We start from the raw sequence: 27,559 nt of genomic DNA, 5'->3' as shown, positions 1-27,559 counted from the left end.
GCACGCGCCTGCGGAAGTGGCGGCGCTCTTGTGACGACTACTCATAGGTGGGCGGAGCAGGAGCCGGAAGGGCTGCGGTGCGCAGGCGCAACGTCGTCCGCCCGGCTAGACGCGCGGGCGCGGCGGGACGGCAGTTTGAAAGGCTTGGTGAGGAGTTCGGAGCTGCTGCTGAGTTTTTCCGGGCCGTTCCTGCAGTTGCTGTGGCGAGATTGGAATCCTTTGCGGTGCCTGCTCCGATTGTTCGCTCTCCGGGAGAGTAAATCTCTCAGTACCCACTGGCCTGCTCTCGGGAAGGCGACAAGATGCTCTAGAGCCCTCAGTTTTCTTTCCAGTGAAAACAGCCCAGAGTCCGAGGCGTCCGCTGTCGGCGGTTTTGCCGGGAGTTTGTTGCTTTGGTAAGAAAATTTAGAATCATTACGTATCGCTGTTTTCAGACTTACAGGAAAACATGCTAACAGAGCTGGCCCTGAGATGGCCTCCCAGATTTTTCTTGTAGAGAAAAAAGTATTTTTTCCAGTCGTTTTTAAGCCCTCTTCACTTGCATTTATTTTCCTGGATACGCTACTACCTGATCGTCTCCAAACTTGTTTTGTGCAGATTGGGATAAGTCAAGCTATTTAAAGAGAATTATTAAATTCTCTTTAAATTACCGAAGATTTTTGCAGTTTAATAATTTGACTGTTATTATACACATGATTTCACAGTAGTGAAATCCTTATCTGAAAGCAGGGTTTTGGCAGAAAGTGTTCATTTTCCCTCTTTATAAAACTCTTGCCTTGGTGTGGGTCATGATTTCTGTTATTCACGGTTGAAGTAACAGGAAAAGTTTAAAAAAAAAAGTGACTGTTATGATATGCTAAAATTTCTTTCTTTCTGTGAAGGTATAGATAGTACATATTTTAGGTTTTGCAGGCTATACAGCCTCTGTCACAACTGTTCAGCTCTGCCACTGTAGTGCATGTAGAAGTAGCCAAAGACAACATGGCTATGTTTAAATAAAATATTATTAATGAACTCTGAAAAAAAAAAACTTATGTTCTCCAGTAAATAACTGATGTCCTTACCTGTTGTATCTGCATATCTGCTTTTGTGATGTTTACTTAGTCAAATGTTTGCTACTCTTTTATCACTGCTTCCTATTTCACTTCTGACATTTGTACTAGAAACAGTGCTTACCCTGTGTTGTTGTTGTTTGTGACAATATATTGCTATTTTCTGGAATTATCTGTTGTTCCAATACTACAGAAAAGTCACTTAAAGGTAAAGGGATCTCACATGTTATGGTTTAACTTATAAGTGTTTAATGCATCACATTCTATCTGTTTTAGGTGAGTGGTCAATTGGAATTTACAAAGAATTAATGCCTTGAATACTTTGATCTTAATTATTTGTTTTCTTTGCATTAATCTTTCAACTTTGTAGTTGTGTGACACTTTTTTGAAGGTGAACGTTGGTTTTTGAAAAACTCTTTAGAATACAGTTGGGTGCTCACTCAACTGTATAACCTGTGATTTTCGTATTTAAATCATGAGCTTCTACTGTTTTCTCTAAGTATCTTATTTATGATAGGCCAATTGTTTCCAGACTCTGCTGCACATTGGAATTGCTTGAAGAGCCTTTAAAAATTATGATGCCCTGGTCAAATCTTCAATTAATTTAGGGTGTCTATGGTAGAAGTCAGATATCAATGTTAAGGTTCCCACATTCCAGTATTTAGCAAAGCAAATACTTTATATCCTTTCTTCCGGATTACTAATGGTGTCAAGTAACATTAGTATCTACTCTGGAATATATAAAGTTTGTTCATGTGTGCTTATTCCTGAATAATACATAGTATTATGTATTTCGTTTTGTGTTACAAAATTTTACGTGAATAGAAAATCAAGGTTAGAATACTACAAAGTAAGTGTTACACGGGGTATCCACTGATAGTTGCTCAGTGGTAGGAAGCTGGAAGACAAATGGTATTTAGTAGTCTCAAAGTATCCTCTCTTAAGGTATTAATTAAAAAAGGAAAAATGGTAACTTTATAAGGAGAAATTTGGGAAACACAATCTTACCTAATTGATTGTGGTTAATGCTACCAGTAACGACCACTTGATATTATGACTCCTCCCCCCACATAATGCTGAGAAGAGAGCATCACTTTCATGATATCCTGGCTAAAAATGCTAAATCTCGATCTAATCATGAGAAAATGTCAAACACAAATTAAGAGACATTCAACTGACCAACACTCATAAAAATTGTTGTGGTCATGAAAAACAAGCAAAGATGGATTGGAGAAAACTAAGGAGACATGATGTTCCAGGATCCTAGCTTGGATCCTAGAACAGAAAAAAAATATATTAGTGGGAAAACCAGTGAAATCCAGATGAAATATGTAGTTTTATCAGTCTTCGTTTTTAAATTTTGGTAATTGTGCTGTGTAAAATGTTAATGGGTATAAGCGAACCCTGCTGTTTTTATAATTTTCTGTAAGTCTAGAAGTAGCTCAAAATAAAAAATTTACATGAGTGCTATGATGTTACATAGTTGTGCCTCCAAATCCACAAGAGGATTGGTTCTAGGACATCCTTCCCCTACTCCATGATACCAAGATCTGCAGGTGCTCAAGTCCTATATAAAGACATAGTATTTGCATATAACCAATGTCCATCCTCCCATGTACTTTTTTTTTTGTTTTGTTGTTGTTGTTGTTGCAAGGCTGGGGATTGAACCCAGAACCCTGATAATATTAGGTAAGTACACTAGTGCTGAGTGACACCCCCAGTCCCTCACAAATCAATCACTTTAAATCATCTCTAGATTACTTACAGTATTTAACACTATGTACATAGTTGCTATTCTGTATTGTTTTAAAAAACGACAAGAAAAACATCTGTATGTTCAGTACACATACTTTTTTTCTGAATATTTTCTGAGGTTGGTTGATGTGGAACTCTTGGATACGGAAAGCTGTCTCATTTTCTGGTTTTGTTTTTTCTTTTTTTTTCCCTAAAACTTGAAGTCTGCCTACCAACTAGATTACTGTTGGCCCATTCCTCCTGTTGATGCACATTGTGGTTTTCATTTGCATTTCACCATTACCAATGATGCTGAGTCCATTTTTATGCACGTTGGCTATTTATTTTCTTTTGTGAAATGCTTAGGTTTTGAGGATAAGCATTTTTAATGCTTTTAATATTTATCACCTCCGTGAAATTGTGCTAATATTTATTCTCATGACAGCAGTCTATGAAAATGCCTTTCATTCTTGTTAGTTTCTATGCTCCCATTCTTAGGTAGCTCATTAATGAAAAGTAGAAATACAGTTTTTCCTGGCATTTTAGATTAGCTATCTTTCTAATTGTCTTCCAGAAAAATGGCTACTGGACAGGATCGAGTGGTTGCTCTGGTGGACATGGACTGTTTTTTTGTTCAAGTAGAGCAGCGACAAAATCCTCATTTGAGGAATAAGCCTTGTGCAGTTGTACAGTACAAATCGTGGAAAGGTGGTGGGTATGTATTACTGAAACTGTAATAGCTGTCTAGTGTTTTAATCGATGAAAAGACAGTGGTGCTGTGCTAGACATTTTATAAAATTTTTTGGCGGTACTGGGGTTTGAATTTAGGGCCTTGTGCTTGCTAGGCAGAAGCTCTACCACATAAGCTGCACCCTCAGACCTTTTTTGCTTTAAGTATTTTTTCAGTAGAATCTCACATTTATACAAGGGTAGGGGGAAGGTGGCAGCAGTGGCAGGACCATCATCCTCCTGGTTTATCCTGGTTTATGCTTTGGCATGGATGGGGCTGTAAGTGTATCACCACACCCAGCTTTTATTGATTGACACAGGGACTTGAGAACTTTTTGCCCAAGTGCTAGGGTATTTTTGAGATTTCAGAACTGCTCTGATTTGGGACAAATTCCTCATTTGAGGAATAAGCCTTGTGCAGTTGTACAGTACAAATTGTGGAAAGGTGGTGGGTATGTATCATTGAAACTCTTACAGCTGTCTAGTATTTTAATCGATGGGAATACAGTGGTGCTATGCTAGGCATTATGCTAGAAATGGTATCTATGGTCAAAAATTTTCTAATTTGTGTTTATACTTTTGTCTGTAAATTTTAATTGTTTTTGCTTGTGATTATATAATACTTTTCTGTTCCCTCCTTTTTCTGACCACAGGATTATTGCAGTGAGTTATGAAGCTCGTGCATTTGGGGTCACTAGAAACATGTGGGCGGATGATGCTAAGAAGTTATGTCCAGATCTTCTACTGGCACAAGTTCGTGAGGCCCGTGGGAAAGCTAACCTCACCAAGTAAGAACAAATATTGTTTAAAGGGACACAGAGAGGGCAGTTGGAAATGATAGTTCATGAGACTCAGAGCTGATATTTCTGTTTGTGGAGCTGGCCGGTGTAGCTTAGGTAGAGCACTTGCCTAGCATTCATGAGACCCTGAGTTTGAGAGTTTGAGCCCCTGCACTGCAAAATAAATAAACAAATAAAAATTATTTTGTGTAAATAACATCTGAAAAAGTTCCCTTTGGTCAGTATGCTGCCTTTGGCATCCGTTCCTGTCTTCCTGTCCTTATTTAAAAATTGGTTGTTACAGTTCTACATTCTTAGTCCAGAAGTCTATAAAAGTGTATGAAGTGATTAAAAAGACTGTAAAAAAGTAAGTTTCTCCAGAGAAGGCTGGGTTTAACTGACATTTTAGTGCACGATCTAAACATTTTCTTTGAGTGATTCCAAGCGCTATTTTTTTTTTTTTTTTGGCTGCACTGAGTTCAAACTCAGGGTCTTATGCTTGCTAGGTAGGTGCTCTTAGTGCTTGAGCCACTCCACCAGCCCTCTTAAGATTTCTGCTAGAGTTACTGTGAGAGAGTTAGAGACTATTATTACTATTTGCCAGAGTTGCATAAACTCAAAGGAAATTACTTCATTTTTAAAAATTTAGCTGTCTTTCCCCAAGTTTTATAAGTTTAGCCTTCGAATAAAAGACATACAGAGGCAAGCCCAAGCCCAGCTATTGTAATAATCCTTCTAGCTAATATATGTTGAGCATATATTCCATGTAGTGATAAACTCGCTATAGGCAATATCTCTTTTAAACCTTGCATTATTTTAAGAGAGGCACTAGTATTATTGCCCTCTTCACAGATGAGGAAGGAAGATTAGAGAGGTTAAGTGACTTACATTCGTACAGCTAAGTGGAATAATGGGTATTCACATCTGTTTTTTCAGATCGTCTTATCCATATTCTTACACTACTCACAGGCTTTAACTTGGGATTTGAGATATTTCTGAATTCACCTGTGAATTAGAAGTCTAAAGGTGGAGTTTGCATAGCAATTGGAATTGAATTCCAATTGCATTGGAATTGAAAAGAACACAGATTTGACTGAAGATTAATAGCCTAACCCTAAAGCCAAATTAACTCAGTTAAAGAACAAATCTTACATTAAACGCTGTGCAGACAGTGTATGTTGTTGACTTCAAAGTATGATCTGGAAAAGTCACACTGTGCCAGCATTAAACTTTAAGTTTAAGTTTACTTTTAAAATATTTATCAAATAATGAACAATGACAGATTTTGAAAATTTTTGAGTGTGTAGATTACAGTTAATAGACAATTTAAAATTATTTTAGTAATTAAGTTATAAAAATACTGTTTGTATAAAGTTATTCAAATACCCTTCAAAATTTATTAGAAACATCAGTATTGCAAAGGAATATCCTTTTCTGGCTGTGTATGAATTTCTCTTTCTCTGTCTCTCTCTCTTTCAGGCTTCTTCCTAGTACAAATAGTGATTGAAAGAAAAAAATTTAATAATGTTTTGAACAATAATTACACTAGTTTTTATAGGTATCTTAGGAGGTGCTGACATTTCCATTTTTTTGGAAGATGTAACATGATCAAAGAACTTTAATTTATATAGCAGATCTAAACCAAAACAAAATATCCACATATTGTTGTAGAAAACTAGCTATACAACCAGAAGAATGGCTTATCGTTTGATTAGAAGGTAAGAGATTGCAGTCCTCTGAGGTTGTTAATTGTCCAGATGCATCATCACATTCTAGGCACTTTTCTTCAGCAATGTAATTTGAATGTTAGTATATCCAAAAGTAATTGGCTGGGATATGTGTAGTAATGGATGGTTTAAGTTAGCCAAACCGACTGTGGACTGAAGTATAAAGTCCACATATCAGTTTGTTAATTTAGAGTGCGATGATATCCTGTGGAAAACCAGATACTCTGATAATGATCAGTGCAGTGTTCCCTTAAATTACTACTTATTCGAAGCAGAGTTAAAAGTAAAAGACTGTGCGAGGGATATATGAAAATAAAAGGAATGAGTGATCATAGTAAAATGTTTTCTAGTGTGAAGCATGAAGCATTTCTTTGATGTGTAGACATGTTCAGGGTCAGTGTACACCATGGTTCTTCCTTTTTCTTCCTTGCTTCTGTTATTGATCATCACCTGTTTGTTGAGCCCTTCAGTTAGGTAATTATCTAGTCTCTGTTAAGCCACTTGTTTTTTTTTCTTTCCTTTCTCCTTTTTCCTCCCTCCCTTCCTCCTTCCCTCTTTCCCAGTTCCACTCCTCTCCCGTCCCCTTCCCTTCCCCTTTCCTCTCTTTCCTGTACTGGGGTTTAAAGTCAGGATCTTGTGTTTGCTCTCTACTGTTTGAGCCACACCACAAGCCTTTTTTGCTTTAGGTATTTTGAATAGGGTCTCACATTTATGCCTAGTCAATCCTCCTATTTACACTACCCGTGTAGGTGGGATGGCAGGTGCGCCTACCACCATACCTGGCTTTTTTATTGGTTGAGATGGAGTTTCACAAACTTTTTGCCTGGTCTGGCCTTAAACCATAATCCTTCTGATCTCATCCTCCTGAGTAGCTAGCATTACAGGCATGATGCTGTAATGCTGTATTATGGGTATTGTTCATCATCTTCATTCATTGCCTACATGTATGGTCCTCATACTTCTTAGGTACCGGGAAGCCAGTGTCGAAGTGATGGAGATAATGTCTCATTTTGCTGTGATTGAACGTGCCAGCATTGATGAGGCTTATATAGATCTGACCAGTGCTGTACAAGATAGACTTCAAAAGCTGCAGAGTCAGCCTATTTCAGCAGACTTGTTGCCGAGTACTTACATTGAAGGGTTGCCCCGAGGTCCTACAACGACAGAAGAGACTATTCAGAAAGGTACTTCCACAGTATTATGTTGCTTCTGCTTCCTGCATTTGGAACCTGCTTTGCTTGGTCATGCTGATTCTTCTTGGAATAACTGAAAGGAAACTTAAATTACAACCTGAATGAATCACAAGGACTCATATGGAAGGTATACAAATTCATTTATCTTTCAGGTATATGCATGAAATTTGTATGAAAGTAAATGTCTTTTTAGATATAACTAGGGCAGGTTATTGTTGTCAATAGAAAGGTAGGAGGCTCACTCAGCATTTCTGTCACCTGTAGGTTAACTTATGTTATTGTCATTTAGTTTATTTCTTTATCAATAAGTAGGATGAACTTTTTTTTAAAGCAGACCTCAGGTATAGGGAGTTGAATCACTGAAAATTTCTAATCAGTTGTAGCACATTACCATCAGTGGGCTGTGTAAGACCCCTTATTTTACGCCTTTTCTCCTTTACCCCACTCATCCTCAGGCATCTACTGATGTATTTGATATAGCTTCTTAGATCCATATATACCTTTATCAATTATTTATTATTGTATGTACTCTTTTAATTACATGATGATATTGTACTGTTACAGAGCTCTTTGTTTCAATGGTGATTTTAGAAATTTATCCATGTGACTGTATTAATGTGCAATTGCTGGCTTTTTCCTGCAGCACAATCCATGGTGTGGAGCTAATATTTACAGACCATTCTCCTTAGTGATGAATGTATTGGTTGCTTCTAATACCCATGTCTTTGTAATGACGAGTGTCCTTATCTTCTTTCAGACCCACGCAAAGCTTTCTCTGAGAAATGTTTTTAGTAGTGGATTGCTAGATCACAGGGTGTACATGTACACTTAGTTTCACCTAAGTATTGCCAAATTGCTGCTTAGAATTGTAACAGTTTACACTCCCCTTGGCAGTACTCAAGACTCCTTGTTTCCCTTATTCTCACTAACAATTGGTATTATCTAATGTTTTCTTTTCTTTCTACTCTCTTTCTTTCCTCATTATGTAGCCCCTTCATCCACAGACCCCACTTCAAGATTTTCACATATCCATTACAACTCACCCTATTTATTTACTTAGCTCAGGTTTTCTTTCTTTCTTCTTTCTTTTTTTTTTTTGGTGGGACTAGGGTTTGAGCTTGCAAAGCAGGAACTCCACTACTTGAGCCACACCTTCAGTTCATTTTGCTGTATTTTTGGAGATGGGGGTCTCTTGAAGTATTTGCTTGGGCTGGCCTCGAACTGCAGTCCTTCTGATCTCAGCCTCCCAGGTAGCTAGGGTTACAGGTGAGTCACCAGTGCCCATTTCTCAGGTTTTTCTTTATTCTTACCTAGACTACCTTAACTTTAAACCACCCTCTCAGGCTGAGAGTGTAGCTCAGAGGTCAAGCACTTGTCTGGTACAGTGGAGGACCTGGGTTTGAGTTCCCATACAAAAAACCCAAACCACTTTACACAGTGCTCACAACTTAAATAGTCTTAAGTACCAATGTTATCTTACTCTCTGTTCAAAACTTCCATTGCCTCTCTCTAAAGTGTCAGCTTTATAAAGTGGCATTGAAGACTACTGACCTGTCTCAATTTATCTCCTGCTAATCTCAGTTTATCTCCTAGTCTCAAGTTTGTCGTCTCTACAGTTTTTTGAGCATACCAAGTTTCTACCTTAGATAGACCTCACTTGTTCTGTCATCTAGCCCGGGCAACTTAGCAAGACCCTGTCTCAAAAAACAAAACAACGTCCGGGTGCTGGTGGCTCACACTTGTAATCCTAGCTACTCGGGAGGCAGAGATCTGGGAGACTGAGGTTCAAAGTCAGCCCAGGCAAATAGTTTTGTGAGACCCTATCTCAAAAAAACCCTTCGCAAAAAAGGGCTGGCAGGGTGGCTCAAGATGAAGACCCTGAGTTTAAGCCTCAGTACTGTAAAAAGAAAAAAACCCACATTTTATTAGGTTTGGGAAACAAAATTATGAGTAATTTATTGAAATTGTGTTTTTTTGTGCTATCTTTTTTTTAAACAAGCAGAACTAAGTTTTCTCTGCTTTAGATTTTTTTTCATCATTGCTCTCTTGGATTGGGTAGTGTTGCAGTTCTCTGTCACCCTATATCTGTGTCAATCAGGACCACAGAAGCATTTCCTTGTTTTCCTACAATGTTTTGACCTCTTTTCTAGCTAATGAGAATCATCTAAATTTGGGGATTTTCTTCAGTACTTTGGAGTGAACCAGATGGAGAGAACTGTGGTAGTTTTTCTGGGTGTTAAATACCCAAGAAAGCTAAAGACTTTCCATTTCCCATTCAATTATCTTGGCACCTTTGTGGACACCAATGGACCAAAAAATAGGAAAATATAGTTCCTTTGGTTGGATTTTAAGCTACTGAACTGGAACCGGCCTTCAAAAATATGTAAATACTAATTTAAGTTTAAATTGAAGCTCGAGTTAATGCATATTTTCTAACTGAGGGAGATGTTCAAAGGGAAGTGGAGGAAGAAAATTCAAGAGAACTAGGGGGAAAAGCATGCTTTTGAATCATTACTCACAGGCTGGGAAATGTAGTTTAGCAGTAGGAATGTGCCTGGCATGCACAGGGCTCTGGGTTTGTTCCCAGCACCACCAAACTTCAGTCACAAAAGATGATATGAATATAAAATATTTTTTTTACATTGGCACTCTAAGCTTCAACCTGAGCTGAAGCTAAGGATGCTGAAATTGGTGTGAAGAAAAAATTGATTTCTTTTAATTAATCTTCTAAACTGGCTGTGATTTTGTTTTATGAAAACCTGCATACCTAAAGTACCTGAAATCCAAGCATTTCTTGGATAACACAATTAAATATAGACGTGTTGCTTAACATAGAGTCTGTTTACACAAACCTAGGTCATACAGCCTACCACACATAGGCTCTAATGGTATATGTTGACATGTATGCAGTCTGTGATTGACTAAATATTATGTGACTGAGGACTGAAAATAGCTAATTTTAAAAGTGTCTAAATGTGACCATTCAATCTTTTTCAGAGGAGATGCGAAAACAAGGCTTACTTCAGTGGCTTAATTCTCTTCAGTTTGATAACACCACCTCTCCAGACCTGCAGCTCACCATGGGGGCAGTGATTGTGGAGGAAATGAGAGCAGAAATCGAGAGGCAGACTGGTTTTCAGTGCTCAGCTGGAATTTCACACAATAAGGTGAAGGCTCATCATAGATTTCATACATCAAGGATAGATATGAGCAGATATTTAAATTATTCCCATATACTTTGAAATGAGTTTTTACTTAAAATTTATGTTGAAACCCAAAAGCTTATGTAAAGCTGGGTTGACACTGCATATGTACTTTCCTAAGAAGCAGGCTGAAAAATTACAGAAAACCTTTACTCATAAAGGTAAATCCAAACATTTCCTTAATAGGCTAATCTCTATTTTTAAAAATTTTGCAGTGCCAAGGATTGAACCCAGGGCATTGCACATGCTAGACAAGTGCTCTACTACTGAACTACACCCTAGCCTTTGGGTTTTTTGAGACAGGGCCTCACTTTGTAGCTCACAATGGCCTCAAATTCACATTCCTCCTGCCTCTACCTCCCAAGTGCTGGGATTACAGGTGTGTATTAGCACACCTGACTTAACCTAGGTTTTTTATTTTCACTTGCTGAACATTTCTTTTTATTGTCTTGGGTCACGGACAATTCTTAATAATTCAGGGGCAAAATAACTGATTTTCTGATTAACTGTGAATAAAGTGCAGTGGGAGTGTAGGACATTTATTCCCCACTGTGACGTGGCTCAGTAATTGGGCTGACTGTCCATGGCTCCCTCCCTCCAATAAGAGGAAAGTTGCTAAACTACCCAGAGAGTTTTTGCATTATCCCCATGTAATTTAAGTCAGACTAATGTTGCCTGATAGAAGTTCCTAAAGAGGCTCTCTAATCAGTTTAAGGAATTATTTTATATATTTTTAAACATTAATTTTTCTTGGACTGCAAATGTGGCTCAAGCAGTAGAGCACCCACTTTGCAAGTGTGAAGCCCTGAGTTCAAACCCCAGTTCTGCCAAATATATATACATATATATGGTTTTTTTTCCTTTTGTCTTTTTAAGACAAAGTCTCACTATGTTGGCCAGATTGGCCTCAAACTCTTTCATGCCCCTGCCTCAGCCTTCTGAGTGCTGGGCTAATAGGCATTCTACATCACACCCAGCTAATTTTTTTCATTTAAAAATATTAGACAAGAGCATATATGCCAATGGAAGAAGATTTTGAGCCAAATCCTAATCTCATATACTAAATTGTGGTCTTTATTGAATTCAGGACTCAAAATTGACTAATCATTAATCAAGAAATACAAATAAATAGGGTAGTAAAACAAATATTTCAGCATTTTCAAATGGATATACTAAGAAAAGCCCCTTTCTTGAGTCTCTTTTGTAGCTTCATTGCTTAAACTAAAAGTTTTTAAAGGAGAGAGACTTTGTAGGCAGGGGATCCTTCTCTGAACCATGGTGTGATAGTCAGCTGTCTGTTGCTGTGACAAAATACCTGAGATAAACAACTTTTAAGGAGGAAAAGTTTGTTTTGGTTCATGGTTTCAGAGGTTTCGGTACATGGTCACTTGGCCCCATTGCTTTGGACCTGCAGTGAGGCAGTGTACCATGGCAGACATGCACAGTGGAGGAAACCTGTTTACCTCATAGCTCCTGGGAGATAAAAGAGAGTGAGGGAGGGACCAAAGTTCCAATACGTAAATTCCTTACACTAGGACCCAACTCTTAAAGGTTCCATTACTTCCCCAAAGTGCCACAGCATGGCATCCAAGCCTTAACCCATGACCTTTTGAGAGTCATTTGAGATCCATTTAAGACCCATAGTGACATATGCAAGGAAGAGGCTGCTGAGTACTCCACTTAAAAGCTGTGCCTATGGTTATTTGGGAAGCTAAAGCTCTCTGAATAATTGGTTATTGTATCAAGTATAGTCGAGTCTATAGTGAATCTATAAAGAAATGTTCAGGGCTTAAATTAAAAAGCGAGAAGACCTCGAGGCATAGATGGAGAGGAGAAAAATGACTAGAGGAAGACAATGGAGATGTAGGAAGAACAATGAGGAGAAGGAGTGTGGGTCTTGTTTTCTACTGAGGATGTTGTGAAATACAGTGTTTTAGAGATGTTTCGAGTTTCTGGTTCTATTTTGTTTCTAATATGGAAAGCACTAGTCACAGCCCTTAAACTGTGTGTATGTTAATGTTTACCAACTCTGCATAGGTAGGTTAACAATACTGAGATTTTTATACTTTCCATGCTTCCAGGTCCTGGCAAAACTGGCCTGTGGGCTAAATAAGCCAAACCGTCAGACTCTGGTCTCACACGGGTCAGTCTCACAGCTCTTTAGCCAAATGCCAATTCGTAAAATGTAAGTAATCTAGAAGCACTCTAAGTTTCACTCACTGCCAGGTGAAGATGCTCTCTACTTGTTTCTTCTGTTTCTTTCAAAAGATTGAAGCCAGAGAAAATAGGTACTAGGCAATTAGGAAGGAGGCAACGTAGAAGATTTTGAAAACTATATTGAGACTTTTTTCTTAATGAATTTTTCAGTTCTGGATTATCCATGATAGATACTTAATCCATTTTTTTAAAAAATGAACTGAGTTTTAGCTATATGTTTAATTTCCCTTTTTATTCAATTATATTAAGCTAAAAATAGGAATTTTACTTCTTTTCCTTCCTATACTGTCAAATCAAGGTGTTCAGAGGTGCTAAATTGCTCCCAAACTAAGCATAAAAGTAGCCAAATCAAATGAATAGCTAAATCATACCTACCAATTGTGTGTTCTTGACAAGGGCTTATAATATTGTTGAAGAGACAAAATATGACAATCCAAAGCAAAAGAAAAACTGCTGCCAAAGTGTGGATATTGCAGCAATCAGGAGGATCGCAGTTCAAAGCCGGTCTGGGCAAATTCTTGAGACCCTATCTCAAATAAATCTATCACAAGAAAATGGCTGGTAGAATGGCTCAAGGGGTAGGTCCAGAGTTCAAGCCCCAGTACTGAAAAAAAAAAAAAGTGTGGATATGAATTTTTGGTAAATGAATAGCTATGAAGGTTGACAAAGTAATCTGAGAAGTTTTGTTTTGTTGTTTGGTATAACAGTCAGCAAATAGCAGGGAAGTAGTGCTGGAGAATTTTTATCTTTAGCAAAAAGAATGGAAAATATATATTTTCAGTGAATTGTAATTTATACTGATGAAGATAAATAATGGAAACAGACTGAAAAAACATAGGTTAAAGACAGATTATAGGTTGCTTCAAAGACCAGGCTGAAGAACTTTAACCATATCTTAAGTTATAGTCATGGAAAAGATTTGCTTTGGTTTGGAATTTTAATCCCCAAATTGGACAATTGTCATTTTTATATGCAGTTGAATTTGATAGCTAATCAATGTCTGGGGTTTTTTTTTTTTTTTTTGTACTAGGGTTTAAATTTAGGACTTTTGTGCTGGCTAGACCAGGCGTTCTACCACTTGAGCCATGGCACCGGCTCTATTTTTTTTTAATTGATGCTATTAATCTTTCCTGGTAAATACTCCCAGACTATCTGAATTTCCAGAATCATCTAGCTGTACGCAGAAAAATAATGAGTCTATAGGACTAATACTGCTCTCATTTTCCCTGAACCTTTCAGAGAGCTACTTATAGCAGCAGAATGTTTTATGTTTGCTGTTAACTAGATATTTATGATATGACCTACAAATTCTTTGTCTCCTTTGTTATCAGCCGTAATCTCGGAGGAAAGCTAGGGGCCTCTGTCATTGAAATTCTAGGGGTAGAATACATGGGTGAACTGACCCAGTTCACTGAATCCCAGCTCCAGAATCATTTTGGAGAGAAGAATGGGTAAGCAATTCATATTATTTTTCAATCATAACCTATTTGTAATTGCTGAGTTCATAGTAGACAAAAACATCTAAAAAAAATCTAGGTCTGTCTTTAGGTTATCATTTGTTGCTTGAGATAATTTCACTGGTTGTTCCTTATTGATTTAAAATATTGTCACTGTGGTCTGTCAGTTTAGGTTTTTATTCTGGTATCTGGGTGACAAATAGGAATTGTGACTTTGAATCCCAGGTAATACTATTATATCATTTATGTGTACTAGTTTACTGGTGTTCCCTTAAGATCCTTATATTTCAGCTTTAGGAAGCACAAAAAAACCTATGGCTATGAGGCTGGGCTTGTAGCTGCAGTACCAGCACTTGAAAGGCAGAGGCAGATGGATCACAAGTTTAAGGCCAGGCTGGGATACAAAGTAAGACCCTATCTCAAAACAAAACAAAAATAAAAACAAAAAACCATTTAGACATATGAATAGGTGACTTGCTTGTTGGCACTTTGCCAAAAAATACTAACAATAACTTGGCTTTAGGAAGCAGAGCCAGTGTTCTCCTTGTTAATATATTACAGTGAACTTAATTAAGAAGGGCAAGGATTCTATCAGAGATCAGGTATGCTTAACTTTTGATACATTTTTCCTTTTTTCACAAAAAAGATAAGAGTTATATAGGTATTTTGTTTTGTTTAAACAAGAACATTTACTTTCACCTTAATGTCTTTTGCTGGTTTTATTAGGTCTTGGCTATACGCCATGTGCCGAGGGATTGAACATGATCCAGTTAAACCCAGGCAGCTACCCAAAACCATTGGCTGTAGCAAGAATTTCCCAGGAAAAACAGCTCTGGCTACTCGGGAACAGGTGAGCAGGCATTCTTAGCAAAACACTGCCTCTTTTAAGGGGGTTGATGGGTTGATTTTAGAATGCGGAAGGTTAGATGGATCTTCCTTTATAATGTCTGAAGGGAGTACAAGTTTCTCTTTTTTGTGTTGAAATTGACTAGCTTAACTTATGATTTGTTACTTTTTCCTCCTTCCATCTAAAAAGAGACATAAATCAAACTGACTGAAATTTAAAATGGATTTCTTATCTTTCTGGTAGGTGGAAACTTGGAAAGCTGAGTATATTGTGCCTCAGTTTAGGATCTTTTTTCCCAGAACTGGAATATACTTGAAATTCACTTGACAGCATGCCAGGAGTAAAGAGTCAGGGTCTCACTATGTATCCCAGGCTGGCCTCAAACTCGATGTCTTTCTGCCTGAGCCTCCTGACTGCCGGTATTATAGGTGTACACATGAAAATCTTGACCCTAGGGCAAGACCGAGTGCTGAGAAGATGTCTGTGATCTGATTATAGAGAATCTATGGTGCACAGTTAATTCCATGTGGGTTACAGCTAAACAAACCATGGTTTATTTCTGTAATATACCTAAAGTAGATAAAAAAAAGATTAAGGTTTCAATACTTTTTTAGGTACAATGGTGGCTCTTGCAGTTAGCCCAGGAACTAGAGGAGAGACTGACTAAAGACCGAAATGATGTAAGATTTTCTTTTTTTGTATTTCTGGGTAGGGCTTTGGGATTTAAATACCAGCTGCTCTTTACCTAAGATAGAAAAAAAGTATTGTATAGGGAATTCTAAAATCTTTTATCTTCTTTCAACATAACCCCATGCTGATGGCATGGCTCAAGTGATTCAACATCTGCCTAATAAGGTGCAAGGTCCTGAGTTCAAACCCTGGTACTTCCAAGACAAACAAAAAATAGGCTCATAAATCCCAACATGACTTTTGAAAAAGCCTGGCTCTGTGAACCTAAGACCTGCCCCTCTATACCTGCCTCTCTAATTACATTTTTGGATTTTCTTATCTAAATTCTCCTGCGATTCTGAATATATAGTAGTCCTTCATTAGAGTGCATAACTATTGAGCAGGATGTTGAGAGATTGAACTGTAAATTACTGAGCTTAAACAGTCCAAGGCTGGGTGCTGGTGGCTCACACCTGTAATCCTAGTTACTTAGGAGCAGAAATTGGGAGAATCGCAGTTCAAAGTCAACCTGGGCAAATAGTTTACAAGACTGTATCTCAAAAACACCCAACATCTTTGCTCCCATTTCTTGCTTGAAGAACAGGAAATTTTCTTTCTTTCTCCACCTTCCTATCCCCCACATACCTTGCCTATATTTTATCCTGTTATACTAAAATAAATCCTTGCTTTAAAAAAAAAGAAAAACAACCAACATCAAAGAAAAACACGGCTGGGAGAGTGGCTCAAGTGGTAGAGCGCCTGCCTAGCAAGCATGAGGCCCTGAGTTCAAACCTCGGTGCTGCAAAGGGAAAAAAACCCAAAAAACACACAGTTCAAGGGAGTAGTGGCACTTTTAGAGACCGTATTAAGTTAAACATTAGACAATGACAGTTTTTCTTTTCTACTTTTAAACAGTTTTATTTAAAGTATAACATATATAACTCCTATCCTAAAATTCAACCACTTTAAAGTATACCATTCAGTGGTTTTAATATATTCCAGAGTTGTACAACTATTCTACAATGAATTTTAGAACATTTTCATCACTCCAAAAAGAAATCCTGTACCGATTAGTAATCACTCCCCATTTCTCCCCAACCTATCCTTAGTCCTAGGCAATCTCTTAGTTTGCTGTCTTTTTATGGACTTAATATTCTGGACATTTCATAAGTAGAATTATATAATGTGGCCTTTTCTGACTAGCCTGAAAGTCTTTCACATAGCATATATGATACGTGTCAGTACTTTACGCCTCTTCATCACTGAATAAGTCTGTTGTATGGATATACCACATTTTGTTTACCCAATATCAGTGGATGGATATTAGGGTTATTTCCACTTTTTGGCTACTATGAAGAATGCTGCTATGAGCATTCATATACAAGTTTTGTGTGGAATTATACTTATCCTAAGAGTATACCCATTGGGTCACATGATAACTATGTTTAGCATTTTGAGAAGTTGCCAGTGTTTTTCTATAGTGGCTACATTATTTTATATATCTACCAGCAATGTTAAGAGGGTTCTAATTTTTCTACAATCTTGTTATCTTTTTAAATTTTAGTCATGCCTACTGGGTGTAATGTGGTAGGTGTCTTGTGATTTTGATTTGCATTTTCTGATGGTCCTGTTTTAATGTGCTTATTTGCCATTTGTATATCATCTTTGAAGAAATGTCTGCTGGAATCCTTTGCCTTCTTTGAATTAGGTTGTCTATTATTGAGTTTTAAAACAGTTCTTTATATATTCTGGATACAAGTCCTTTATCAGATAAACGATTTGCAAATACTTCCTCCCATTCTGTGTTTTCTTCTTACTTTTCTAATGGTGTGATGTATCTACTTCTTTTGAAATATCTTGGAATCCTACAAGTGTACTGTATACTGTCAATAACAGTGCATAGGTACTTGTTTGCTCCTTTACACCAGGAATTGGCCATCGCTCGCTGTTCTAAGCAGTTGTGTTATTGGCCTGTTCAACTTTGTCCACTAGGTGTTGCTCCCTCTTCATTTCTCTGTAAGTCCCTGGGGCTTTCTTCCCAGGTTTGTGTCTGGTGTAATACAGTGGGTGGGGATCCTGGAAAATTCATCTGCCTTTAAGCTCCAGAGGACTTTATGGCAGAAAAATTCAAGACATAGGTGGTCCTGTCACTTCTCTTTATACCTAAATCATATTAAGGATTATTTTCCTTATTTTTTTTTTAATTCTATAACTAAGATCTAGCCTCTGATTCTCTGACCTTGCCTATCTTCTCCCACTTACTTACTCTGTTCTAGCCTCCGCTCCACTGGCCTGCTTCCCTTTTATCTAACATAACAAGTAATCTCTAATCTTAGCTTTTATACTTGATGTCCCCCCTTTTTTAAAAGCAGGGTCTTGCTATGTAGCCCAGTAGCACAGGCTATCCTCAAACTTCTGATCTTCGTGAGGGATTACAGGCATGGATCACTGGGCCCAGCTAACTTGCTGTTCTTTTGCCTCCAGAGAATTTTTGCTCCTGTGTTCTTGAAATTTGTTTCCTCACCTTATTCAGGTTGGTTCAGATTTAACCTCCATGAGGCCTTCCTTTCCCAGTCGCACTATCACATTAGCAGACTCCATTGTACTCTGCCTTGACCTGCTTTTTCTCATAACAGTTATTATCTCCTTAGTTATTTCTAGTACATGCCTTCTTGTTTATCACATACATAGCTCCTGTTACAACATGAGCTCCAGGAGGTTCTGGACTAGTTTGTTCTCTCCATCATCTCTAGGCACTGTCGAGAGGCACAGTAGTAGTACTCAGTTATAGTTGTGTGGTTCTCATCAGCAAGGACTCCTTTGGAATTGCTAATTTGTACTGTCTCAAGGCACGAGTCTCTATAGGTGTATTTACCTATTAATTTTTATTAAAAATATCTGTATTCTTAACTCATTTGCCTTTGATTATTTCTTCTAACATCTTTGATTTTTGAGAGGATCCTTACGTAGACTTTGCGTTTTCAGATATTTCTGCCTGTTGACCTTTATTTCTCAGGTTGCAGAGCATCAGCAGTATTCAGTTGCTCAGTCTTCCCTGAAAAGTGACATCTTGCTGTCTAGAGGTGCTCTCTGCTGTCTTCCATAGATGGGCTGTGAGAAGGAGACACGTGGAAACTTCTGTTTTAAGCATAGAGCATCAAGGCAGGAAAAGATAAGACTAGATGCATTCTTCAGTCTTGACATCCTAGCTTTCAGACACTTAACTGTTTTTGCAGTACTGGGATTTGAACCCAGTTTGCTATGCAGGCACTCTACCACTTGAGCAGTGCTGAACTCTGTTTTCAGTAACAAAGTAGAATATAGTATTGTAGGTATCTGTTACCATCTTCTTGCTTAGACACCATGGAAATATTCAGGAGAGACCCATTTGCTAGATATCTAAATAGTCCATCACCAATATTGTGTATTGCTCAGTTACTTTTTACATCCAGAAATAGAACAAACATTTTTTGTGGAGTCATGTAATAATGTGATTCTGTACTATTAGCATATAAAATATATGGAAACAGGAAATCTTTGCATCTCTCATAGTACCAAATCCAGTGTCCTGCACACAGAAGGTACTCAGTATACATCTGTAGTTTATGTAAGTAGACGCTAGCATAAACAGCATCATTCTTTGCTTATTAACTCTATAGTCTTTGCTTTTAAACTGTTTTCTAACCGTTCTGTCACCTTGGTTCTTTTAATTCCCTTTTATGTAGTTTAATATATAGGATCCGGATATATGCCTGCTAACTACTTCTGGTCCTAATCTTTTTCTAACCACAGAATGACAGAGTGGCCACCCAGTTGGCTGTGAGCATCCGTGTACAAGGAGACAGACGTCTCAGCAGCCTGCGCCGTTGCTGTGCTCTTACCCATTATGATGCTCATAAGATGAGCCACGATGCTTTTGCTGTCATCAGAAACTGTAATACTTCTGGAATCCAAACTGAATGGTGAGTTTTTTTCTAGTGCATATTCTCAAAAGACTTTTCCAGTGTTAGCTCTAAAATTAGTGTGCATCCGAGCTCTTTCAGCTGGGGTAGGCTCTTTGTGACTCAGACTAGTAGCACCTATTACAGAGGGGATGGTCATGCACTAAGGGAAAGAACACAGAAAAAAGGCAGCTCGGCTGCAGCTTCTTTGCCTGTGGCACATTTGGTTCCCAGGAGTAGTTAGAAGGAAAGGTGAACTGTTACTATCTCTGCCTGTATCAGCTTGTTGTTGTCAGGGAAATACTATTTGCACTTGGAGAACAGAGTTCAAGTTTCAAGAATATAGCTGGGAACTTCTTTCTCAACTACTTTTGTTCTATTTTTTTTTTAACTTTTTAATCATTTTATTAGCATATAATAGTTGAATGGGGAATATATAGTGATATTTACATATGTATTTAAAATCTTTCTTAGTTGGAGTTACCCCCTCTGTTGTTCTCCCTCTCCTCACCCCCTTTTGTTCTATCTTAAAAACATCTTTCATACTTAAGAAAGTGATGTGTGTGGTGGTGGCGGGGTTGGGGGGGGGGTGAGGAGAGGATAGGGACCCAGGGCAAGTGTTCTACCACTGACCTGTGCCCCCAGTTCCTCTAAAGTGACATCTCTAACATCCCAACTCAGTTCTAAGCTTTACTGGTATACCTAATGTAATAGTAGTTAATAAAGCTTGCTTCTGTTGGTCATGAAATATAACCAAATATATGGTAAAACCTCTTTTTGGACCATGTTCATTTTCTGTCCAGTTATTGATAATTTTCAGGAACAGAATCCTTTAATTTTTTTGTTTGTTTGTTTTATTTTTCGGACTCATATGCTGGAGGCTGGCCTTGGACCAAGATCCTCCTACCTATACCTGTCACATACCTGGGTAAACAGGCATATACCACCATGCCCAGCTTGTGTGTTGAGATGGGGTCTCATTAACACCCCCTCCCCCCACAACACACACACACAGGCCTTGAACCATGATCTTCCCAAGTAGCTGGGATTGCAGGCATGGACCACTGCACCTGGCCCCTTTAAAAATTACTTGTGCTTTTTTTTTTCTTTTTGGTGGGATGGTGTTTGAACTCGGGGGTTCATGCTTGCAAAGCAGGTGTTCTGCTTATTTGCTCTGATCATTTTGGAGATAGGGTCTCGGAAACTATTTGCCCAGGCTACTTGAACCCAATCTCAGACTCCCAAGTAGCATGAGCCACCACACCCAGCAAAAATTTCTTGTTTAACATAACCTCTTACATTAATTTTAAAAATAATCCAAATTAACAAGGAAAATATAAGATAATTTACTTACAGATATCAATTGAAGATTATTTTTTTAAAAAATTTCATCACCTAAGTTATTGCTTATCTAAATTACATTGGTATTACAGAACTTCCTAAACTGAACATGGTTGTGAATTTCTTAATCCCAGCACTGGGAGGCAGAGGCAGGAGGGTCATGAGTTTAAAGTCTTCCTGGGCTACATATTGAGACTATTTCCAAAAACCAAAAACCAAAACAGTAAAACAAAAATCCTTTTACTTCCTGGCATATTTATTTTCAGAAAAGTGTAAAAGTTTTACAGACCCAAATGATAATTGTGGTATTATGTTCATATGAAATTTTATTTGAAAACTTGTAAACTGATAAACTGTAATACTCCTCACCACCAGTGTGAAACTTGTTTAAAAGGGAAGCCATCAACATTACCTAATCATAAGATAGCCCCAAACATGAAACCTGAGGATGGTGAGATACTGTCATAATAACTTTAAAACAGCATTTACTCTTTACCTCATTGAGGAACTAATCTATATGTAACAACATGCTTCATCTTCTGAAAGTCAGCACATTTGAAAATTTATTTAGGTAATTTGATATAATAAAGAATTTTATGATAGGAATTTCTTGAAATGTTTCTGAGAATTGGGATTGGTAACCAAAGCAATTGCAGAATTTTCATTCTTTAGAAATTCCAGAGTGGAAAGTCAGTTAGGATTAGGGCTAGGTTAGTACCCTGTTTAAAAAAAGAAGAATGATGCTGGAGGTATGACTCAAGTGGTAAAGCACCTGCCTTAGCAAGTATGAGGTCCTGAGTTCAAACCCCAGTACTGCCAGAAAAAGAAGAATGGCTAAGAGACTTTTTATTTTTCAGGTCTTTCTAGGTTAAATGTTCTAAAGCTTTTCTCTTCCGCCGAATAAAATTTCTTGCCCCAACCCTGAATTACAGCAACTTCTGTAGTGGTACCCTCGCTTTCAGGAGGTGGATGGTCACCACATCAGGGGTTCTCAAGGTGATCCCTAATCAGCAATATCAGCGTCACCGAGAAAACTTTTACAAACAGATTCTTTGTTGATCCCAGGTCCACTTTCTCTGCATTAATGTGTTACAAACTAAAGTTTGAGAGACACTGCAGTAAAGCTAGTTTTCTCTCATGGCAGACCAAAACTCTTGTCATTTATGAATTGAATCTAAGCTCTGAAATAGTGACCTTAGCTAATCCTCTTGTTCCTTTACTTTGTACACAGGTCACCTCCCCTCACAATGCTCTTCCTGTGTGCTACCAAATTCTCTGTGTCCGCCCCTTCAGCTTGCACAGACATCACTGTCTTCTTGAGCAGTGACTCAAGTTCTCTTCCAAAGGTGCCAGTTAACAACTCAGAAGCTCAGACCCAAGGAAGTGGCCCAGCAGTGCCACCCATTAAGAAAGCAACTACCTCTCTAGAATCTTTCTTCCAGAAAGCTGCAGAAAAACAGAAAGTCAAAGAAGCTTCAACTTCATCTCTTACTATCACCACTCAAGCACCCACAAGCAAATCACCATCCAAATCCTCGTTACTTTTCCAAACCAGTCAAACTACAGGAACTGAGCCCTTCTTTAAACAGAAGAGTCTACTTTTAAAGCAGAAACAGCTTAATAATTCTTCAGCTTCTTACCACGCACAAAACCCACAGTCCAGTACTAAAGGGTTATCAAACTGTTTTCCAATAGAGTGTTCAGGTGGTGCCCCTGTTTGTGAAACAATGTTGAAATCAGAATCCTCTAAAACAGTTACTACACAGATGGATTTGGCCCAGAACAGCCCAAATATGCTTACTTTTTCAGTTTCCCACTCTCCAGAGGTGGTGCAAAAGGTAACTACTACCCCTAGTCTTCTAGCTGCTGAGGACCAAGTATCCTGTGAGAAGTGTGGCTCCCTGGTACTGGTGTGGGAGATGCCAGAACACATGGATTATCATTTTGCATTGGAGTTGCAGAAATCCTTTGTGCAGCCTCACTCCTCAAAGCCCCTGATTGTCCCTACCCTGTCTCCTCAAGGCAAAAAAAGTCCCAAGAGCCCTTTGGCCTCCAGTAATAAACGCCCTAGGCTGGGGGGCATGCGGACACTGGAATCATTTTTTAAGCCATTAGCACATTAGTGCTGCCTTCACGCTTGCTGTAGGGTTTTAATATTTTATCTGTAACCAGGGAGATGAGAATATGTTCGTTTCTCAAGGAAATTCATAACTACAGGGTGTTTTTGGTGGGACTGTGGTTTGAATTCTGGGCCTTGGTGCTTGCAAAAGCAGGTGCTCTACTGCTTGAGCCACACCTCCAGTCCATTTTGCTCTGATTGTCTTGGAGATTGGGGGGGGGGTCTCATGAACTACTTGCCTGGGCTAGCCTCAAACCATGATCCTTCCAATCTTAGCCTCCTAAGTAGCTAGGATTACAAGCCTGAGCCACTTGGCACCCAGCTCATAATTATGAAATTTTTAATAAAAAAAATAATTCAAGCCAGGCATGGTGGCTTACATCTATAATCCCATACTGGGGAGGCTAAGGCAGAGAGATCAAAAAGTTAAAGCCAGCCTGGGCTACATAGTGAGACCCTGTTTCAAAAAATCAAAAAATAATCCAGTTAGGTGCCTAGGTTAAGACTTCCACTTCTTCATATGGGATTCTGTTGCCATTGCTGATAGAACAATAGAAGTCTCTCCTTGAGTTTTTAATCTTTAGAGTTTATGGAGACATATATTAAAAAATGCAGATGCTGTGGAATCTTAAGCGACCTGGTTCCAAAATCCTTCTTCCTCCTTATTTCAAGTTTGGCTTTGAGCAAGTCATCTGTAAAACTAAGATGATTATCTTAAGACTATGGAAAGTTAAAAATGATATATTTAGGGGTTGTGAATGTAGCTCAGTGACAGAGTACCTGCCTATTCTATGTAAGGCTCTGGGTTCAATCCCCAATACAGCCAAAAGGAAAAAACAAAAACACTTATTTAAAGTACCCAAATCAAAGTTGGCACAGAAAAGGAACTGAGTAAAAGAATGAATGGCTTAAAAAATGATTTTTCTTCCTAGCTTTGTAACAGGGTTAGTTCCAATAATCTCTTGACCAGAATTTCATATTCGCATTTGGAAGATGTGAGGTGAGGACTTAAAACCCTAAAAGTTAGAGCAAGGCATACAGGAGCTACTCAGTTAGTACTGAACTTCACACAACTAAATACTTAGAGCCTCAGTTTTAGCCACTGGCCCTTCTACCTATAAATTTTATCCTAATGTAGAATAGAAACTCCTGGGCAGGTTCAGGAAGTCTGTTTCGTCATGATTAAAACTAGATCATCTCTGGAGCCTCGTTAACCCAAGTGTGATAGGAAGAACAGCAGTGTTAGTAGTATCACGAGGGAACTAAAAGAGGCAGAATTTACTCATCAATAAGACTGTTAAGTTTTTTTTTTTTTTGAGGCAAGATCTTACTATGTAGCCCAGGCTGGCCTCAAACTCAATATCCTCCTTCCTCAGCCTCCTTAGTGGTGGAATTACAGGCATGTGCCATCATGCCCAGTGACCCCAATGTGTATTTTAAGGTTTTAGAAATACCAACCTAAAAGATATCAAAGGCCAGATTGTAGAGGACACTCATTATTTCCTTAAATCCAAAGTACAAGTTTAAGAGATAGAAGTTTGGAATTTTTAGTGTCACTGGTACGTTCATCTCTCCCCTATATAGAGAGTATTTAGTGTGAGTATTTAGCTTAGGGTTTTAAATTCATTACTGTAACTTCTTGTACTTGTTCATATTATAATACTTCATTTTTTGCTGGGGATCAAACCCAGGGTCTTACACAGGCTAGTGCTCTCAGACTGAGCTGCACCCCCAGCTTTAGTATTGTTTTTTGTTTTGGTGGTACAGGGACTTGAACTCTTGGCCTCAAGCTTGCTAGGCAGATGCTCCTCCCACTTTAGCCATGTCCCCAGCTTTTTATATTTCAGGTAGGATCTCAAGCTTTTGCCCTGACCAGCCTTGGATCTTGATCCTCCTGCTGCCTCCTGACTAGCTTAGATCACAGGTACGTGCCACCACACCTGGCTTGTTTTTTGAGATACACAGTCTTACTATTTCTAGGCTGGCCTTAAACCACTGCATTTGTTTTGGTGGTACTAGGGTTTGAAGTCAGGGCCTTGCACTTGTTAGACAGGTGCTCTTCCTCTTGAGCCACACACCTATCCTTCTTGCTTTGGTTATTTTTAGGGGATAGGGTCTCATTTTGCCCAGACCTGTCTGGATGACAGTCCTCCTGATCTCTACCATTCTAGTGGCTGGGATTACATGTAAACCACCAAACCCACTCTGTACTTTTTTTTTGTGGTACTAGGGTTTGAACTCAGGGGCTACACCTTAAGCTACTCAAGAGTCCTTTTTTTCTGTGATGGATTTTTTTGAGATTAGAGTCTTGCAAATTATTTCCCCAGATTGGTTTTGAACCACAATTCTGATCTCTGCCTCCTGGGTAACTAGGAATGTAGGCATGAGTTACCGACACTTGGCTTAATCTTCATTTTTATGTGTGACAATTTTGCTCTTTGGGCTTTTCTGATATGGGGAATCTTGAATTATATATGGTGGGCTGGGGGCATAGCTCAAGTGGTAGAGCACTTGCCTAGCAAGTGTAAGGCCCTAAGTTCAAACTTCAGCACTGCCAAAAAAAGACACATAGGATCAACTACAAATAAAGGTAGGTGATGGTAGGCTAAGTGGATAGAGAGAATGGTGTACCCATCCCTCTTCTCATACATACACACAAATAACTGCTTTGTAGCTTATTTATAAATTAGAGGATATATTTAATTTGAAGGAGGAAACTTTTGAAACTCACCGAGTCTAGCTCTTTCAGAAATATTTTCTACTTTCATGGCACTTAAAGACAATAATTCTTTCTGGCAGAGTGGCTCAAGTGGTAGAGTGCCTGCCTAGCAAGCATGAGGCACTAAGTTCAAAACCCAGTACCACAACCACCACAAAAAAATAAAGTTGTGGCTTCTCTTAGCATATATGTGCTTGATATTCCTTGGTTGGATATATGTAGTGAAAAATTTTAATTTGGTTACTCAAATTGAGACAATAAAAATGTACATTCTTTAGGGGCCTGCCTTACTACACTTTTATCCCCTAAATGTTCCATTAATGGAACAAAGTAGCTCACTAAATCCTGGAGGTGTTCATGAAGTACTGAGATGTAATTTTCCTTTTTTTGTTTTCTGAGATAGTGCCTCACTATATATTCTAGGCTGGCTTGAACTCACCATCCTACTGCTGGGATTACAAGTGTGCACTATTACCCCTGGACTTTCCTGTCCCAATTTAGGAAAAGTAAACAAAAAAATGTGAATGAAGCATTCATTTATTTTGGCTGGTCTACAGATAAATACTTTTTGACAGACTGACTTACATACAGTCAAGACAGAAAAGTAATGTGGTAGAAACTTTGATTTCTTTGGACTTCTGGAGGCCCAAACTGGTAGTGTGTGGGGTGGGGGAGGGTAGCTAGTAGATGACCAGTAGGGGCAGTATCAGTAACACAAAACCCTTCAGTTTTCTTGGGCATGCCAGCCCTGCCCCAGCACAGTGGCAGGGACAAGTCAGGCATGTAAAGGTCAGTGCTGGGTGAAAGCTATCCTTTCTTTTTGCTGCATATAACCTTTCCTTCCTTATGGCCGTTCATTAGCAGCTGTACAAAAAGGAAGTAAATGTGCTTAGCACCCAATACAGGAGGAAGTTTTCAACCAGGCTTCTTAGTAGCAAGATAAACCTGTTGCATTTTTTAAAAGCAGCTGATCCTGTGCTATGCTTTCCATAGCTGATCCTGAGTGGTAAGGGAGCTATCACTTTAAGGCAGAATGGCTCATAGAACCTTGGACCACATTATTGTATGTCTTTTGCCAGGATCAGTATTCAAATGTAGTACTGTTAACTTTAGCCCTGAGCCCTATTTCTCTGCCCATATGTGAGATAATCATAGTGTGAACACAGAAATAGAAGAGGGACTGAAATTTGGTCAGTGGCCCTCAAAATTTGAGTCTAGATTAGGCCTTAACCTGAAAAATGTGAGGACCAGGTTTACCACTCATCTCTTAAATTCTACTTATGTACCTAGCATTTGAACTTCTAAATCTCTGACAGGGCACAGGAGGGAGCTCCTTGCCAGTGTGACCACTAACAAGTGGGTAACTTCTCAAATATAGGGTAGCTTCCTATTTGAGCTGAAAAGGCTTCAGTTTCACACTTTCTACTCTGCTCACTCAAAAGAATGATGAAGCCAGCCAAGGGTGGTTAACACCTGTAATCCTAGCTACTCACAAGGCAGAGATCTGGAGAATTTAGGTTCAAAGTGAGTGGGGCAATTTACTTAATGAGACCCTATCAAAAATGCCCAACACAAAACAGGGTTGGAGGAGTGGCTCAAGCGGTAGAACATCTGCCTAGCAAATTCAAGCCCCAGTACCATAAAAAAAAAAAAAAGATGCAAATCAGATAAAACACTGAACAGTGGCCCTATGGGGGACAGCAAAATGAACAAAGGGATGAGTTCCTTTCTCACTCAAGGCTCAGCAGTGGTGGGGTTTCATCTGTTTCTAATCCTGGAGAGAAATCTAGCTCTGGAAGCTCAGTCTGTCTCTTAAGCATTTAACACAGTGT

The 27,559-nt window shown here is 38.6% G+C and overlaps 1 protein-coding gene across 3 annotated transcripts; it reads left to right on the top strand.

Annotated features, from left to right (window-relative positions):
* The first annotated feature begins 74 nt into the window (after positions 1-74).
* Polh (DNA polymerase eta) lies at positions 75-27,411 on the top strand. Of its 3 annotated transcripts, XM_074082096.1 has the most exons (11): positions 76-395; positions 3,361-3,501; positions 4,169-4,303; positions 6,988-7,205; positions 10,212-10,381; positions 12,499-12,602; positions 13,966-14,085; positions 14,818-14,941; positions 15,553-15,618; positions 19,400-19,569; positions 22,121-27,411. In XM_074082096.1, the coding sequence occupies exons 2-11, from the start codon at positions 3,365-3,367 to the stop codon at positions 23,010-23,012; spliced, it is 2,136 nt and encodes a 711-aa protein (XP_073938197.1). In that variant the 5' UTR covers positions 76-395; positions 3,361-3,364; the 3' UTR covers positions 23,013-27,411. The 3 variants fall into 3 exon arrangements, with proteins under 3 accessions (XP_073938198.1, XP_073938197.1, XP_073938199.1); XM_074082097.1 differs by lacking the exon at positions 15,553-15,618 and having other exon boundaries at positions 75-395; XM_074082098.1 differs by lacking the exons at positions 76-395; positions 3,361-3,501 and adding an exon at positions 3,553-3,967.
* The last annotated feature ends 148 nt before the right edge of the window (positions 27,412-27,559 follow it).

This window comes from Castor canadensis, chromosome 8, assembly GCF_047511655.1.
Source record: "Castor canadensis chromosome 8, mCasCan1.hap1v2, whole genome shotgun sequence".
Classification (NCBI taxonomy): domain Eukaryota; kingdom Metazoa; phylum Chordata; class Mammalia; order Rodentia; family Castoridae; genus Castor; species Castor canadensis.
Note: the sequence above shows the minus strand (reverse complement) of the source record. Positions and strands in the feature narration are given on the sequence as shown.